General features: G+C 43.7%; 1 protein-coding gene across 1 annotated transcript in view; it reads left to right on the plus strand.

The window, feature by feature from the left end:
- Scube2 (signal peptide, CUB domain, EGF-like 2) overlaps positions 1-18,298 on the plus strand; it is a 119,159-nt gene that overhangs the window by 5,099 nt on the left and 95,762 nt on the right. Inside the window, exon 2 of the mRNA XM_013028678.1 lies at positions 2,045-2,198. Within this exon, the coding sequence (XP_012884132.1) occupies positions 2,045-2,198 (154 nt within the window). The remainder of the gene's footprint in view (positions 1-2,044; positions 2,199-18,298) is intronic.

Here is an 18,298-nt window from a genome sequence, read left to right on the forward strand (position 1 = left end):
CTGTGGCTCAAGTGGTAGAGCGCTAGCCTTGAGCTGAAGAGCTGAGGGACAGCGCCCAGGCCCAGAGTTCAGGCCCCACGACTGGACCCCTCCCCCTAAAAAAAGAAGTTTGGACTTTGTATTTTTGGGTTAGTGGTGCTCAATCTGTATTGCTTTTTTTTTTTAAAGAATCTTTTTGTTTATGTGGTACCAAGGACCTGAACCCAGAGTCTCATGCATGCTAGGCAAGCACTCTACCCCCAAGCCACACTCCCAGTCCTCAATCTGTATTATTTTATATGTACTAGAGTGTGTATGATCCCAAAGACAATGATTAGACATGGTGGACCATGTAATTCCATTACTGGAAAGATGAAGGCAACATAGTAAGACTCTGGGAGAAGGGGAGGACGAGGAGAGAAGAGGAAGGGGGTGGAGGGGAAAGAGGAGGAGGGGAATAGAAAAGAGGAGAAAGGGAGAGGGAGAAGAGAGAAAATACTTAGAACTGGGGTGTCTTTCAGTGGTAGAGCATTATGAGGTCTGGGGTTTGGTCCCCAGCACCACAAACACACCCACACCTCCCCTCCCAGAGATGTAAATGTGGGCAAGGCTGTGGAGGAACCCTCATACATTGATAGCAGAAATGTAAACTGATGCAGACGGCACTGCAAACCAATCTAACAGTTCTTCAAAAGGTTAAACATAGGAGTAAATGACCCTGAAACTCTCCTAGTTAGCCAAGAGAAATAGAAGAACATATTGACACAAAAGGTTGTACATGCAAGCTGATCACAGTATTATTCATTATAATCAAAACATGGGAGCAGCCAGCTGAGGAATGCACTAGCACATTGCTGTCTCCATACAACGAGATGTTATCCAGCATTCAACTAAAGAGCTAAAATATTCATATATGGTCCTACAGGGAAGAGTTTGAAAAGACCATCATGGTCTGATTCTCTTTGTATGAAATGTCCCAGAACATGCAAATCAGCAGGGGCAGAAAGGAGATTAGGAGTAACAAATGTGAATTTGAGGTTTCCTTCTGGAGTGGTAAAAATGTTCTAAAAGTTGTGATAGTTTGCATAACTCTGTAAATATACTAAGACCACTGAATTCTATGCTTTAAACTGGCAAAAATCTATGGCATATTATTTATATCTCAATAAAACCATATTTCCAAAGGCAGAGGCTGGGATGTAGCTAGTAACAAAGCATATGCTTAGCATGTGTGAGGCCCTGGCTTCAATCCCCTGCACTGAAAAAAGCAGTCAGCAGTTGACAAATGCACATTGTTGTAGTTCCAAACTAGCTTTGGTTTATCACCCTTTTACGTAGGATGTTCCTCTGAGACTAAGGAGGCCGAGGGTGCAGGACAGTCTGTGGTAAAATGTGGCAAATCCTAAAGAAATCAGGATGAGTTGGACATCCTCATTCAAAGGCACATTCCTTAGGAATGGGGTTTAGGATCTGCCTGACCTTACAGAGGGAAATTGCAGGGACTGTCCTGTTCTCAGCCTTGTGCTTAAGGAGGTTCAGAGTGGTGGAAACATTCTTAAATCTTTCAAGCAACAAAACATGCCTTACAATTAAAGAGGGAGGGAAAAACAAAACCAGAAAGAAAGCCTTTGGGAGAATCATCAGGACTCTCAGCTACATTGTCATGTAATAGTAACCATCACTATTTCCTGACCGAGGCCCTTACATTCACTCAACATCCTTTTCCTCACATATATTTCCCATCACTTTTCATATTTAGGCAGGTCATGTGACTAGTCCTGGTCAGGCAGAAATAGGCACAGGCCATGGTATGCCTACTTGGTCTCCTTCTTTCCTATTTCAGCCCAGCTTTCTTCCTAGCTGCTGCCCTGTTGATCTGCAGACTCAAGGACTATTACCACGTAAGAGACAGGAGCCACCAGCTTTGTGATTGTGTGTGTAGTCTAATCCTTACTCCAAAGCTTTTTTTCCTAAACTCCTGGCTGTGGTTCTACAGTCCTCTCAGACCCTAACCATTGCCAGATAGCCAGCTGTCCTTGGGCTAACATGATGTGTTTCTTGTCAGGTCCTAGGAGACATGGCCTATGGAAGACCATTCACCACCCATCCAGCTTTGATTCAGATGGTCACAGAGTGGGGATACCCAGGGCTGCAGTTAGAGGGCTATCTCATGGCCAGGCAACTAGAAGAGCAAGAAATCATTGACCCTTTATTTGCATGTATGAAAATATAGAGTGATGAAACCTGATAAAATTGTTTTAAGGAAAGGCACTCTGGCTCAAAGTGGTACAGTGTTAACCTTGAGCAGAAAAACTCAGGAACAGCATCCAGGCCCTGGGTTCAAGCCCCATGACGGACCCCCCCCAAAATGTTTAAAGAAGGGAGAGTGAGATAAGAGTCTTAGAAGAGCTGATGTTGATTGGATACATTGTTTATATGTCATAATGAAACCTCTTTGCACAACACTTGGGTGCCTTTGAACTACAGCCATAGGCTGTTTTCCTTTGTTTAAGCACACACTGTAAGTCCTAGGCATAGAGATGTGTTTCTTTTTCCAAGGCTGCCAAACTGGGTAGTTTAAAAACCAATACTTATTACTATAGTTCAGGAGGCTGAGAAGTGTTAAGAGCAAGCTGATTTGGTGTCTGGTGAGGTCCCACTTCCTTCTCTTTTGGCCACCTTCTCATCTGAAGGAAAGGGAGAATCAAAGCTCTCTTGAAACTCTAATCCATTTATGAAGACTCCACCCTCGTGGCTTGATCTAATGTGGATTAATTCCCAAAGACCCTACCTCCTCACCACCACATGACGGGGCAGAGCTTCAACATACAAATTTGGGTGGCACACAGATATCGATAACAAAAGACAAGTGGGTGACCCAAGTCAGGTGGGATTGTTTCCTCTGTCTGTGAAGACATCTCCCGAAGAACAAGTCAGACTCTTAGAATCGCTCTTAGAAGGGAAGGGATTTCACTTAGAGGTATAAGTTATGGGTCTTTTTGTCTAGACAAATTCTTTTTTAAAAATTTTTATATTTTTTATAGTAAAGATACTGTACAGAGGGGTTACAGTTACATGAGTAAGGAATGAGTACATTTCCTATGGAGCATTGTTGTCTAGACAAATTCTTTCTCCTTTTCTAACAATGTAGCCATTCCCTTTGCAACATGGGATGATTTAGACCCAGAAATTTCTTCTTTCACATGTCTTGTTCTTACATGTCTCTGAAAGATAGGTCTTTAAAAACCTAGTTTGAACTGATGACCACATCTAGGGAAAGAAAGCAGTTTTCTAAGAAAGGACTGTTACCAGTGGTGTCCCAGATGCTCACTGGTTCTTGGACAACAGTGTCTAAAATTAGAGCATCATTCCAATAAGGCAGAAGCAAAGGAAAGTACAGCAGAAAAGGAAACTTTTATTGTGAAAAGAAAGAGGCTTTTATTAGAAGTGACAGTATGCTCCTGGAGAGACTTGTGGAACAGGCAGTTCAGGAGAAAAGACCTGACTGCTTAAGCAGAGGAGACAGTACACCTCAAGGAGTGAGCTGAGCAGTTGGGATAAGGCTACTAGGTGGTTTGAAATGGAAGGCTTTTCCTTGTAGCTCCTCCCCATATGGTTTGCTGACTGCACAGTGGCTTGGGAAGTCATAGGCCTGCACTTTTTTGTTTTAGGTTCGTACTTTTGAGAGGATGAAGGCTAGTGTTTGCACATTTGATCCTAGAATCCCCTCTGTCTATCCATGACTAAACTGACAAGGGTATTGGGGCAGTTAGGGTCCTGTGGTTTTGTAGCTGGTTTCTTTCTTCTCTCTAACATTTTAATCAATCAAGTAGGTGTTGTACACAAGTTCTGGGATGGCACTTTGCTAGTGAGGATGCAGACTGAAATGAACAATGCTAGCTGATGGCTCACACCTGTAACCCTAGCTACTCAGGAGGCTGAGATCTGAGGATTGAGCCAGCCCAAAGCAGAAAAGTCTATGAGACTCTTATCTTCAAGTAACCAGCAAAAACTGGAGCTGTGACTCAAGTGATAGAGCATCAGCCTTGAGCAAAAAATACCAAGTGGGAGCCTGAAGCCCTGAGTTCAAGGCCAATTACTCATATAAAATCATAAAACAAACTAAAAAACGGAAATAGAAAGGAGGCTACTTAATCTATGACTGGCCTCCATGGTGCCTTTTCTTTCACCTTTTTTTCCCCTTTAACATTGCCAGGGATTGAACCCAGAACTTTATGCACACTAGACAAATGTTCTACCACCATGCTTTATCCCAAGCCCCATGGCTCCTTTCTTTTACTTAAGATGACTCAATCACAAAGCAGTGCATAGTCACCATAGAAAGTGTACAGTCAAACCAGGCGCTGGTAGCTCATGTCTATAATCCTAGCTACTCAGGAGGCTGAGATCTGAGGATCGTGGTTCAAAGCCAGCCCGGGCAGGAAAGTTCGTGAGATTCTTATCTCCAATAAACCGCTAGAAAACCGGAAGTGGTGCTGTGGCTCAAGCGGTAGAGCGCTCACCTTGAGCTGAAAAGCACAAGGACAGCGCCCAAGCCCAGAGTTCAAGCCCCACGACAAAACAAAGAAAAGAAAAAAAAAGAAAGTGTACAGTCATTAACACATACTGGGAAGGAAACAAGTAGACCGACTCCAGCTGCTTGTTCAAGTTGGAGGAGATAAACGATTGCTTGGTAATCTTGTAAATATGAAAAGTCAAGATTTTCCTGCCACAAAATGCAGGTTCCAGAGGGAGGCATCATTCTATACAGAAGAAAATGGAAAACATGAACAACTTGGTAGCTAAGTGGCAGGCGAGGACTCCAGGTAGGTGCCGGTAGTAGAAGTGAGGACATCCGCTCTTTCCCTCCCTCATGAGAAGCCTGGTAGAGAGAAGATTGTCCAGTGAGAATCTTCCAAGAGGAAAGGCCATGAAGGTAGGGACCCCTCGGCAGCACCTGGTGAAGGCTGTTCCTTGGAAGGAATCAAGGAAAGGGGGCAGGGTTCCCGGTTTGGGTTAACTGGGGACAGAGAGAAGAGAACAGCTGCAGAGAACAGGATGCCAGGGAAAATCAAGAGCTGCAGGAAGAGGAAATAGGAGTGAACATGAGCTCTAGCCTGGAAGTCAGCAGCGTTGGGGGAGGACCTTGGAATGCGCTTACTATATGGAGTGAAGACATGAGCCATTTTTGTTTAAATGTCACAGAAAGGATGAATCTGCAACAGGGAAAGCTTTGGGGGATGCATAGATGTCAGACAAATGAGTTACAAACAGGAAGGGGCAATATCCCTTTGTGCCCACTAAGACAGAGGAACTCCAAACACTTTGGTGTGTACCTTTCAGCCTTTCTATTCTATGTGCACATATCATTTCTATGTCTAATTTTGAAAGTGGGATTTAAGGTGCACATCACCTACTAGTCTGGTTTTTTCGGCTTTTTAAAATTTTTTCTGCTTATGTGGTGCTGAGGAATCGAACCCAGGGCCTCATGCATGCAAGGCCCTCATGCATGCAAGGCAAGAGCTCTACCACTGAGCCACCTTCCCAGCCCTAGTCTGGTTTTTTCTAGTTTGATGATATCACAAGCATCTTTCCATTTCAGTACAACTTCACCTTTGGCATCATTTCTAGGGTCTGTGTAGCATTCTATGTGGAAACCATAATGAGTACAATGAGCTTAAAGTCTTGTCTAGTCTTTGGGTTCTTATAACACAAACAGGTATTGGCCAACGTTTCAAATAGTTTTCTGTGATAGAGTAGTTTAGGTGGTACTTAGCACTGACTTCCAAGTTCTTAATGCCTTTCTGCCTTGCAGAGCTTGATGAGCTATAACACATTTCTTTTTTTTTTTTTGTCGGTCGTGGGGCTTGAACTCTGGGCCTGGGCGCTGTCCCTCAGCTCTTCAGCTCAAGGCGAGTGCTCTACCACTTGAGCTACAGCGCCACTTCTGGTTTTTCTGGTGGTTATTGGAGATAGGAGTCTCACGGTCTTTCCTGCCCGGGCTGGCTTTGAACCGTGATCCTCAGATCTCAGCCTCCTGAGTAGCTAGGATTACAGGCGTGAGCCACCAGCACCCGGCGCTATAACACATTTCTAGACTCCCTTGCATCTTGGGTTATGAAGGTGACTTGTTTTCTAGTACTCCTGTGAGGGTTGAAAGGTCACAGCTAGACACAGGCTATTTTCGGACTGCTTTTGGCTTTGTTTGTCTTTATGTATTAGGAAGATTCTAGAGATGAATCAATTAATCAACTAAGAGGTACAGAGAAACAGTTGCTTGGATGACTGCTTCTTTGTCTTGATGCTTGAGGGGTTGAGTAACATGACCAAGGTTACATGACTAACAGGTGTGATTCAAGTTATGTGTGTGAATTCAGCTTTTCAATGTGTCTTTGAAGCTCTGGCTGCTGTAAGGGTAGGGCTTCCCTGTTGGGTCCAGATTGGGTATATTCTGAGAATCCTTCCTGAAAGCCCAGCCTACAATGCACCCCTCAGTTCTTCCTATTATTTTTCAAATTCTCTGTTCTAGTCTATGCTTCTCTGCATTAAATATCTAGAGCCATTTTGGTTTCCTACACTGAGACCTCCCTAGTACAATAAGGGAGACACCCTTCTAGGATCTGGATAGGGCTATCTCCAACAATTCCTAATTATAATCATGTCATGGTTTCAGATTAATAATCAGGTTCCAACAAGCAGGGGCAAATGTCTGTTCTTTGGTTCATTCAGAGAACAACCCAATGAAGGAAGTGAGGAACCATGACCCCCAGCTAGGCTGGTCTTCCGTGAGTCTCATCTTCCAGGAGATGAATTTCCAGGAGGGGGATGGAAATTCCTCTGGCTGTGTGCTTACTGTGTGTCAGAGCCTGACACAGTACCTCAAACACCACCTCAACCCTGACTCACTGCAACCCTGCAAAGGAGACATGATTACCCTGTATACAAAATGGGAGACAGATTCAGAAAGATGAAAACAATCTGCCTAAGATGTTCCAGAGAATACATGACAGAATGTGTGTTAACAAATCAGATCTGCTTGAATACTCAGCCTATACTTGTTTACATGTCTCCATCTCTCTCTCTCTTTTTTTTTTTTTTCAGGGGCAGGGTGCTGGTACTCGGGCTTGAACTCAGGCACTTGCATGCTCAAGGCTGGCACTTTTTCACTTGAGCCACATCTCCACTTTCACCTTTTAGTGGTTAATTGGAGATAAGAGCCTTATGGATTTTCCAGACTGGGCTGGCTTTGACCCATGACCCTTGGATCTCAGCCTCCTGCGTAGCTAGAATTATAGAAGTGAACTACCAGTGCCAGACACTAATTATAAATGTAATGCATATTCACTGTAGAATCTCTGTCTCTGTCTCTCTCTATCTCTCACACACATACACCCTTTGTATCAGGGTGGCAAGATAGAAGCAGGGGCCACTTTCTCCACAAACGTGTTTCTGTAATTGTAAAGTCCCTGATTCTTCCATCACACCTGCTGCCCAGTTTTTCATATGAGATTTATGAATTACATTTTTCCTTTCCTTTGAACACTGGCATGAACTATTTCAAAGATAAATAGTTGACAAGCTGGCTTTGTGCTGACCTATTATTAAGTGAAAGGGCATTGTCAGTTACTGGCAATAAAATTGCAAAATAGATAACAAATAATTGCAAGGAATCACAGGTCACATCTTACCTTGTTATCTTACTAATTGGCTCTATGAGCTCATTTAAAAGGATTACAACATTTCTATTATCAGTAATCTTATATGATGATTTTTATCACATAAAATCACACTGACCAAAGTGTTGTGCATGCATGTATATGTATATGTGTGTATATTTTGATTCCTTATTGTCTTCCCATAGGCTGCAGGCAAGATACCAATGTTTCCACAAGAATTTAAAAGATGTTATCTGTTGTCTGTTTAGCTTAACTTGGTCCAGGACAATAATTCATCATGATGGAGTTATTAATCGTAAGGCACCAGAAGAAAGTCAACAATGCACTCTGTGGCTAAAAATGAACTGTGAGAAAATCTTACATTAAAAAGTTCTAATGGGGCTGGGAAGGTGGCTCAGTGGTAGAGTGCTTGCCTTGCATGCATGAGGCCCTGGGTTTGATTCCTCAGCACTACATAAGCAAAAAGAAAAAAGCCGGAAGTGGCGCTGTGGCTCAAGTGGTAGAGAGCTAGCCTTGATCTGAAAAGCTGAGGGACAACGCCCAGGCCCAGAGTTCAGGCCCGATGACTGGACCAAAAAAAAAAAAGTCCTATTGGAGGGAGGAAGGGAGAGACAGAGAGACAGAGACAGAGAGACAGAGAGGGACATAGACACAAACAGAAACACAGAGACAAAGAGATGAAGAGAGAAAGGAAAGGAAGGAAGTAAGAAAAAAAAGAAAAGGTAGGAAGGATGGAAGGAAGGAAGGAAAGAAAGAGAAGAAAGAAAGGCCCTATGCAAAGAATTTCATGATTCTCAAGATTGGTTGGGATCTGGACCTCATTCAATTTTCAGTTAGTTTGATGATCATGAAAATCACCTCCACTCCAGTTCTCCTCCTCCTTTTATGACAATATATCAACAGTGTCAATAGCTAAGAAGTACAGAGATAACCACTGAATCCTTCCTGTCCTTGGTCACCGTTTGCCAGGGGGTCACCCTTCACTGGTAACACCTTCTTCATTTCCTGTAGATCTTTCTAGAGACGCTTTGAGTATATACAAGCAAACACAAATACGGATTCTTGTTTTTCTTCCTTGTTTACATAAAAGGCAGCAAAATGTGCATGTTAAGCCTGGGGCTTGAACTCAGGGGCCTTGGTACTGTCCCTGAGCTTTTTTGCTCAAAACTAGCACTCTACCACTTGAGCTCCAGCTCCGTTTCTGGCTTTTTGGTGGTTAATTGGAAATAATAGACTCATGAACTTTCCTCCCTGGGCTGGCTTTCATCCACGATCCTCAGAGCTCAGCTTCCTGAATAACTAGGATTACAGATGTAAGCCACAGGTGCCTAGTTCCGTTTATTTTTTACAGTTGCATAATATTCTATTTTGTGAATATCATGTACTTTATATTTATAGTCCTTTATTAATGGCTTTTTGGGTTGTTCCTAATCTTGTTGTTGGTGGTGGTGGTGGTGTCATGGGGCTTGAATTCAGTGCCTTGGAGCTGCACTGAGCTTTTCTGCTCAAGGCTAGCACTCTACCACATTGAGCCATAGCTGAACTTTGGGTTTTCTGGTGGTTAATTGCAGATAAAAGTCTCATAGAGCCGGGTGCTGGTGGCTCCCGCCTGCAATCCTAGCTACTCAGAAGGCTGAGATCTGAAGATCTCGGTTCAAAGCCAGCCCAGGAAGAAAAGTCTATGAAACTCTTACTTCCAATAAACCAATAGAAAACCGGAAGTGGCACTATGGCTAAAGTGGTAGCGCGCTTGCCTTGAGCTGAAGAGCTCGGGGACAGTGCCCAGGCCCAGAGTTCAAACCCCATGACCGACCAAAAAAAAAAAAAAAGTTTATAGGCAGAAAAAAAAAAAAGTCCCTTAGACCTTCTTGACTAGGCTGGCTTTGAATGTGATCCTCAGACCCCAGTAAGCTAAGTAGCTAGGATTACAGGTGTGAGCCATCAGCATCCAGTGAGTTGTTTCTAACCTTTACTATTGCAAACAATGCTGTGAGAACAGCTTTATATAGGCAACATTTTCCCTATGAAAGTCTGTGTGGGGCTGGGAATGTGGCTTAGTGGTAGAGTGCTTGGCTAACATGCATGAAGCTCTGGGTTTGATTTCTCAGTACCACACAAACAAAAAAAAAGCCAGAAGTAGCACTGTGGCTCAAGTAGTAGAGTGCTGGTGTTGAGCAAAAGCACTCAGGGACAGTGCCCAGGCCTTAAGTTCAAAGCCCAGGACAGGCAAAAAAAAAAAAAAGTTTGTGTGTAGGATAAACTGTCAATTCTGAATGTTCCCAATAAGAAGAATAGGTAATGGATTTGCTAGTTCCCTGATTTGATCAGCTACATTATATATCATTATTGAAATACCACCCTGAACCCTATATATATAGTTATAGTTATAATTATTTGTCAATTTTTAAAAAGATGTAATATTAGGTGAAATCATATTTACAGTTTAAATAGAAAATTTAAAATTTGCCTTTGTAGAACTTAATGCCAATATACTCTCCCACCATAAATGTTTGAAATGACTGTGTTACCTGTTTTGTTATGAGACTATATCCCCAATTTTTGGATTTTTGTTAATAAACCTATGAATATTTCTATCTCCAAGATTTGTGTGTGTGTGGGGGGGGGAGGTTGTTGTTGTTGTTTTGCCAGCCGTGGGCTTGAACTCAAGGCCTGGGCACTGTCCCTGAGCTTCTTTTACTCAAGGCTAGCACTCTTCCACTTGAGCCACAGCACCACTTCTGGCTTTTTCTGTTTATGTGGAACTGAGGAGTCTAACCCAGGGCTTCATGCATGCTAAGCAAGCACTCTACCACTACCATTCCCAGCCCCTCTATCTCCATGCTTATTTTGCAGTTTTCATTTTGAATGAAGTTAAGAACATTTCCATATGTTTACAATTTATATTTTTTCTCTACTCATGTCTTTTACATATTTTCTATTAAGCAACTTGACTGCATTTATTGGCTTTTAGTGGCTCTTTCTACATAGAGGGATATTACTCCTTTGAGTGTGATTAAATATGAAAGAATTTACTTAGGAAGCTGAGATTTGAAAATTATGGTTCGAAGCCAGCCAGGTAGGAAAGTCTGTGAGACTCTTATCTCCAATAAACTACTCAAAAAATAAAAGAAAAAGAAGTGAAGTTATGGCTTAAGTGGTAGAGCATTATCCTTGAGGGAAAAACAAAACAAAACAAGGAACAAAAGACAACTCAGGGACAGTGCTAAGGCCTTGAGTTCAAGCCACCAGACTGGCACCAAAAAAAAAAAAGTATTTTTCCTGTTTGCCTTTACATATGGTATTTTTTAAACAGAGTATTAAAATTTGTTTTGACTACTTGAATTTACTGATGTTTAATGGCTTTTGGGTTTTGGTGATAGGAAATTTCCCCACCACAGCATGAAAGGTATTCCTACTGCTACTTTTTCTTTTTTAGTTATTTTTGAGTTTTTTTCCCCATTTCAAGTGAATCTAGTGAGGCCTAAGGAATGGACTCAACTGCATTTTTTTGTCCCCAAACCATTTATTTGCTTGTTCATATTTTCTCAGTGACTGGAGAAGTCAGCCTTGTTGTGTTGCATCCCTGTATGATTTTGAGACTATTTCTGGTTATGATGTCCTCCCCCATTTGCTGACCTGTCTCTACATGCCAGCACTGCGCTGTTCTCTTCACCAAGGCTTCAAAAGCTCCCCTAACATCTAGAAGTGTTGACCTAGTTCTCCTGACATCATCCCGCCTTTTCACATTTTTTACCAATATGTCTTGTTTTCTTTTTCTCTCTGAACTTTAGAATCAATTTCCCAACTGAAAGCTTGTTTGTGTAGTTATTGGATCTCATTAATTTGTGTGTGTGTATATGTGTGTATGTGTGTGTGTGTGTGTGTGTGTGTGTGTCTGTCTGTCTGTCTGTCCTGGACCTGGACACTGTCCCTAAGCTTTTTTTTTTTACATGTAGGCAGCCTAAGGAAGGCAAAGGAAACATGCATTCCTTGTTCCCCAGAATGTTTAGGCATGCCAGATTTTCTTTCAAGTTGCTACTTTCCTGAGAGGCACTAGCTGGCCCCCTGGAGAGGGAATCACCTTGGATTGTCCCTGAGCTTTTGTGTTCAAGGCTAGTACTCCACCACTTGAGCCACAGTTCCACTTCCAGCCTTTTAGTGGTCAATTGGAGATAAGAGTCTCATGGACTTTCCTGCCGGGGCTGGCTTTGAACCACAATTGTTAGATCTCAGCCTCCTGAGTAGCTAGGGTTACAGGCATGAATTACTGGCTCTCAACTCACATTAATTTTTTATATAGTTATGGAAACCCCATACCTTTCTAATACTGAGTATTCCTATCCAGGAACATGTTGGATTTTCACTTGTCCAAGTTTCTTTTTGGATTGCATTGTATAATGTTTTAGAATTTTTTCACATAGGTCTTGAGTATTACTTGCTAAGTTTAATGCCTGATATTTAATATTATTTTTGTTTTTTGGGGGGTGGGGCTGTCATGGGGCTTGACCTCTGGGCCCGGATGCTGTCCCTGAACTCTTCAGCTCAAGGCGAGCGCTCTACCACTTGAACCTCAGTGCCACTTTCAATTTTCTAGTGGTTTATTGGAGATAAGAATTTCATGGACTTTCCTTGCCCAGGCTGGCTTTGAACTGTGATCCTCAGATATCAGCCTCCTCAGTAGCTAGGGTTACAGGCATGTGCAACTGGTGCCCGGCTTTAATATTATTTTTGCTGCTAGTATATTTTCTCCCCCTCAAATGTCTTGATTATAATGATTTTGCTACCTATTATTTGTGTTTTCTTCTTGCTTATAGTAGTTTTTTTTTAAGTTAATTTGGATGCAGTATTTCCTCTCTTTACATTTTTATACCTCCATTTTTTGCTTAGTTGACTGTTGTACTCATGACTTCACTGGGTACATTCTGTGTCTTCAGGCAGATACGGTTATGTTTTCAGGTCAACTGTCATCTTCAAACCTGAGGGTTTTGTGTGTGTGTGTGTGTGTGTGTGTGTGTGTGTGTGTGTGTGTGTGTGGTTTATTTGCAACAGTCACAGCCTCTCCAGTGCGAGGCTCAGAGGTATGTGCCACCTCACCCAGACAAACTTAGGTCTTAAAAATGAAATCTCCTGGGATGGCAGTGTATGGGTGTGAGTCGTGGAAACACTCTGAATGACTGTGCAGTCACACATGGGCTCAGGCCTGCTGCCTGGGCACATGGCCACGCCCGGAGAATACACAGCTCAGCAGGGCCTCCTGGCAGCTGGGCCAGGCCCTGGGCTCTGGCTGTCAGTTTGAGACTGTGGTGGCAGCAGTGGCCACAGAAGAAAGGGATTTTGCATGGGCCCATGTGGAGATGCGCAGTAGGAAGCTGGCTTGTCTGCCCACTCCTGTGATGTCTGAACGAATATTCATTCTCTGGCCTTAACACTGAGAACAGGAGCTGCTGGCACCTCGCAGTCAACTCTGTCAGCAAATTCTTACACCATAGAGCAAACACCTTGACACTGTGGTAAAGCATTGTGTGGAGTGTGAAGAAGTCCTTGAAAAGTTTAGAAATTGGTGCTTAAACTGCCATAGCATTGCAAAGCAAATCATCTGCAGACTTGGAAATAGAAATCAAATATAAAAGTTGTTGTGTTAGATGGAAGAAAAGATTCTTCTGTGAGGCCTCACATTAACAAATCATCAAGGAAGACAATGTTAAAATGAATTTTCCTCATAACTGAAGTTATAGGAATGAATACATAAATAAGCCAAGTGTGGTGGCAACACTTCAGAGGCTGAGGCAAGAGGATCAGGAGACTCCATCTCCAATTAACCAGCAAGAGGCCAGGCTGGAGGGAAGTCACAAGGAGAAGAGTGCAAGCTGAGCAGGCCTGAGGACCTGAGTTCAAAAGAAAAAACAAAGCATAAACTTTGATGAATTAAAATTATTTTATGGGAAAATGATAAATCTTATACTCTGAGATGTAACATTAGGACAATATTCTTTTCTTTTTCTTTTTTCTTGGAGGGGGGCGGGTCTTGAACTCGTTGGTACCTACCACTTTTGCTCATTGGCTAGTGCTCTACCAACTGAGCTATGCCTCCATTTACTAAGACAATCTACTTGTGTGTATATATGTGTGTGTGTGTATGTCCTGGGGCTTGAACTCAGGGCCTAGGTACTGTCTCTGAGCTTTTTTTGCTCAAGTCTAGCACTGTACCAATTGAACCACAGCACCACTTCTGGCTTTTTCTGATGTAGTTTATTGGGGATAAGAGTCTCATGGACTTTCCTGAGTGGGCTGGCTTCGAACTGTGACCCTCAGATCTCAGCCTCCTGAACTCAGCCTCCTGAATAGCTAGGATTACAGGCATGAGCCACCAGTGCCAGTTGACAATATTCTTTCTTTCTTTCTTCCTTCCTTCCTTCCTTTCTTTCTTTCTCTCTCTCTCTCTTTTTCTCTCTCTTTCTCTCTTTCTTTCTTTTGTCGGTCCAGGGACCTGAACTCTGGGCCTGGGTGCTGTCCCTCAGCTCTTCAGCTCAAGACTAGTGGTCTATACTACTTGAGCCACAGAGCTATTTCTGGCTTTTTCTGCTTATGTGGTGCTGAGGAATCGAACCCAGGGCCTCATGCATGCAAGGCAAGCATTCTACCACTGAGCCACCTTCCCAGCCCCACAATATTCTTTTAAACTGGGCCTTGAGCTATCCTAAAATGTTTCTGCTCAAGCCTGGGTCTCTACCATTTGAACCACACTTCTACTTCTGGCTTCTTGCCATTTAATTGGGGATTAGAATCTCTTGGACTTTCCTGCCCAGGCTGGCCTCAAACCTTGATCCTTACATCCTGAGTAGTTAGGATTATAGGTGTGAGCCACCAGTGCAGGGCTAGGACCAGATTTGATATCACTGAAGCATAACCTGGGTAAATGAGTGGCAGGAAAGAAGGCTGGATAAGCAGAATGGTATTATTTTACTAGTCTTTAGGTAGGTTATTTTTACTTCAAATTTTTTAGGAAAATCATACATACCATAAAGGGCATTAAACTTAAAACAATAGTCCAATAAATATTTAGATATGTCTAAACCAAAAAATTGCTAGAAAGATAGAGATATAGGGCTGGGAAGGTGGCTCAGTGGTAGAGTGCTTGCCTTGCATGCATGAGGCCCTGGGTTTGATTCCTCAGCACCACATAAGCAGAAAAAAGCTGGAAGTGGCGCTGTGGCTCAAGTGGTAGAGCACTAGCCTTGAGCTGAAGAGCTGAGGGACAGTGCTCAGGCCCAGAGTTCGGGCCCCACGACTGGCAAAAAAAAAAAAGAAAGATAGAGATATAAACCATCCAGTATTCTTGAATGTTCTTATATACTTCATTTTAGAATACCCATCCCCAGAGAGAACCACCATTCTGACTCTATCTTTAGCTCTGCCTGTTGTTAAAAGTGGAATTACACACAGTGGAATTACAGCCCCCTGGCTGCTTCTATTTTACCTGATGGTCATGAGATGCCTCTGTTATCGCTTTCTGTTATTACGTCCTATTTTTCCAGTGAATAAATAGTTCATGATTCATTCATTCTCTAGTTGGTAGGTATTTGATTTATTTCTGGCTTTGTGCTAGTAAAAATTCAGCTGTTGGACACCTTCTTGTATATGTCTTTTGGTGACCAGATGCATTCTTTTTTCTTGCTCATCTATAGATGTAGAAGTGGGCAGGCACGGTCCACTCTCACTAGATCTAGTCAATCTGCTACTCAATATTCTTCAGAGTGATTGTACCAAAGGAGCTGGAGGACCCCTGGATTAGTTGTCCTGTCCTGAGGCTGTAGGCAGGAGCAGCAACCAGGCCCTGCGCTCACGCATCAGACACGGAAGCAAGAGGATGGTCCGGGAGATTTAAGAAGGTAGAAGTGATAAACTTATTTAGATGCTATGGGAAAGAAGAGAATGGAGACCAGTGTGACTGCCAGGGCTTTCAAATTGCACTTGAGAAAGAGCAGCTTTGAGGAAGTTAATGAGCTCTGTTCTGAGCATGTCTTAATTGGAAGGACTCATGGGAAACTGAGGTAGCATCCAGTAGATAGGTTGCCTAGGGCTGAAGCTAAGCAATATTCCAGTCTAGAGATTCATGTTATGGAATCAAGAGAAAGAATTTTCCTCCCAGGAAAAAGACATAGAGAATCCCCAAAAGACGATGGAGAGGGTAGGAAGAAAAGTAAGAGTCTGTGTACCCTGTAAGTAGAACTTTCTTAGGGAGCAAGTAACCAACCCGTCAGAAGCTGCTCAGGAGTTAGAAAGATGAGCAGTGAAAGGGCCCTGGTGAATGCCAAGTTTAATCTAGTTACAGGACACTTCCAGTCTTTTTTCATAGTTGGCAGAAGCTCACAAAGTGTGGTGAGCCTGCTCCTTCAGATCTGCTTTACCGGCCTCACAGCCTAGGGGTGGTAGGGGGCAATTCAGCCACAGTCCCATCTTTGCCTGTGGCCTGTGAAGTTTTGGGGGACCACAGTTGGACTAGAGGGCAGACAGCAGCTAGGCAGGGCCAACCAGGTCCCTCTTGACACTGAAAGCAGTGACCGTGGAACACTATTTCCCTTGGGGCCTTTCTTTCCCCTATGGAAATTCCCAGTTGTAAAACATATTGACTTTAATTTCAAGTGTCAGCAAAGTTGCCCAGGAGTCTGGGAGCCAACCAGAGGAAAGCATGCTTGTATGGAAGTCAGGGCAAACAAAATAGGATTCAGAACATTTTTTGAGATCTGTGCCAGTGGTGAACTTTTCAGGGAAACATGACCCTCTAAGGCAAAAAGCACCAGGCCTTATCATTCTGAATTTGTATTCCTGCTGCTACACAAACTTGGAGAAACAGGAGAAAGAACAGCATGGTCTTCTTTCTTTACCAGGCACAAGAGGGCTAGAGGAGGCTCCCTAGAGTTTAATGGGCAGCTTTATGTATTTATATGCTTTGACTGGAGCTAAAGAGCTCTGTGCCACACAATGGGCAGTTTCTAGTTGGATTTTAAAAGAAATAACTTTGATCATTTCAAAAGCAATGAAGCCTGATGCAGCAGCAAGAAAAGAAAGCAGTAATTTATGGCTACCATTAAGGACACAAAGACAAAGGCGGAGTGAACGTTTCACTAAGTGAAGATTTACAAATGTATTTATAAAAAACCCCAAACACCCTTATGACTAGAAATAGCTGAGTGTCTCTCTCCCTACAGAACACAAAAGGGATAGAAGGGGAGAACTGAAGACAGAAAAGGAGATGCAACCTGCCTGCCTCGCTGAGACTGAAAAGGTCACAAGAAAAACAACCACGGAAAAGTCATTTTCTCAGATTCTTCAACAAGCAGCAGCACAAACAACGCCCAAAGGCCAGCCTGGCCAATCCAGAGGCTCTGGCTGCAGACCGAGGAGCTGAGGGTGGGAGCTCTAGGAGGTGGACCAAAAGACATATGTTTTAGCATTTAGCTAGGTGGATTGTGTGTGTGTGTGTGTGCGTGTGCGTGTGTGCGTGCGTGTGTGTGTGTGTGCGTGCCTGTGTGTGTGTGTGTGTGTGCGTGTGTGCGTGCGTGTGTGTGTGTGCGTGCCTGTGTATGTGTGTGTTTCTGCTTGGCCTTTTTGCTCAAGGCTGCCACTCTGCCACTTGAACCACAGCTCCATTTCTGGCTTTTTGCTGGTTAATTGGAGATAAGAACTTCCTGGACTCTAATGCCTGGGCTGGCATCAAACTGCAGTCCTCAGATCTCAGCTTTTTGAGTAGCTAGGATTATAGTTGTGACTATCAAGGCCTGGCTTAAGGGTGTGTGTGTGTGTGTGTGTGTGTGTGATATTTATTTTTTTCTAATCACCAAAAGGAATTAGTATATAGACATATATCCATACACATATGAATGTGTATGTATCACTTCATAGGAGAAAATGAAATGTACAGAGAAGCAGCATGAAGAGCATTCATATCTCTTGATTATGGTATTGAGTCATCTGTTTCTGGAGGGAGGCCGGGTGCAGTGGGCTACAGCCACCTGTGCCTGGGGAAACGCTTACTGCTCCCTTGAAAGTGCTGTATAGCTTGGAAGTCCAGGTGGCAGGCCCCAGCCTTTTTTCGCTCCTTGTCAAACCCAGTGTTTAGGAGTTCAGCTGGTCCTAGGCAAAGCAGGAGCCTGTCTCTTGTTCTTGGTGGCTCATCCTTGACCCCTAGGCCCTTTTGCCTCCATGATTCAGGCTTCTCTGAAGATCCTTGGAATGGGATTGCTGTGAAATGAGAATCTTCTGCAGGGATCTGCACCCAGCAGGGTCTGGGCCAGTGTCTGCGTGGCCCACCGTGGGCCAAGTGGTCCAAGTGGCCCAGTGCTGGGCAGTGGGGGGGTGGGTGGGGGTGGTATCTGAGCGGGCCTGGCGACAAAGGCGCAGAGCGTGCGCTGGGGGTGAGCAGAGAAGCCACGGTCGCCCCCTCCGCTCAACAACCCGTTTCCACGCATGGTGAGAAGTAGGTGGAAATAGTCCCAAGCCGGCTCGGGTGCCTGGGGACCACGCAGGATACACTGGCTGTCCCATGACGGGGGTGGGGGGGTATTTCAGGCTAGCAGGACGGCTGGTCTGTGCCCGAGGGGGGACTGGGTCAAGTTGTAGGGCAGAGCAAGCGGGCGGAGCGC

The sequence above is a fragment of the Dipodomys ordii genome, unplaced genomic scaffold (genome assembly GCF_000151885.1).
Source record: "Dipodomys ordii isolate 6190 unplaced genomic scaffold, Dord_2.0 Scaffold113, whole genome shotgun sequence".
Taxonomy (NCBI): Eukaryota; Metazoa; Chordata; class Mammalia; order Rodentia; family Heteromyidae; genus Dipodomys; species Dipodomys ordii.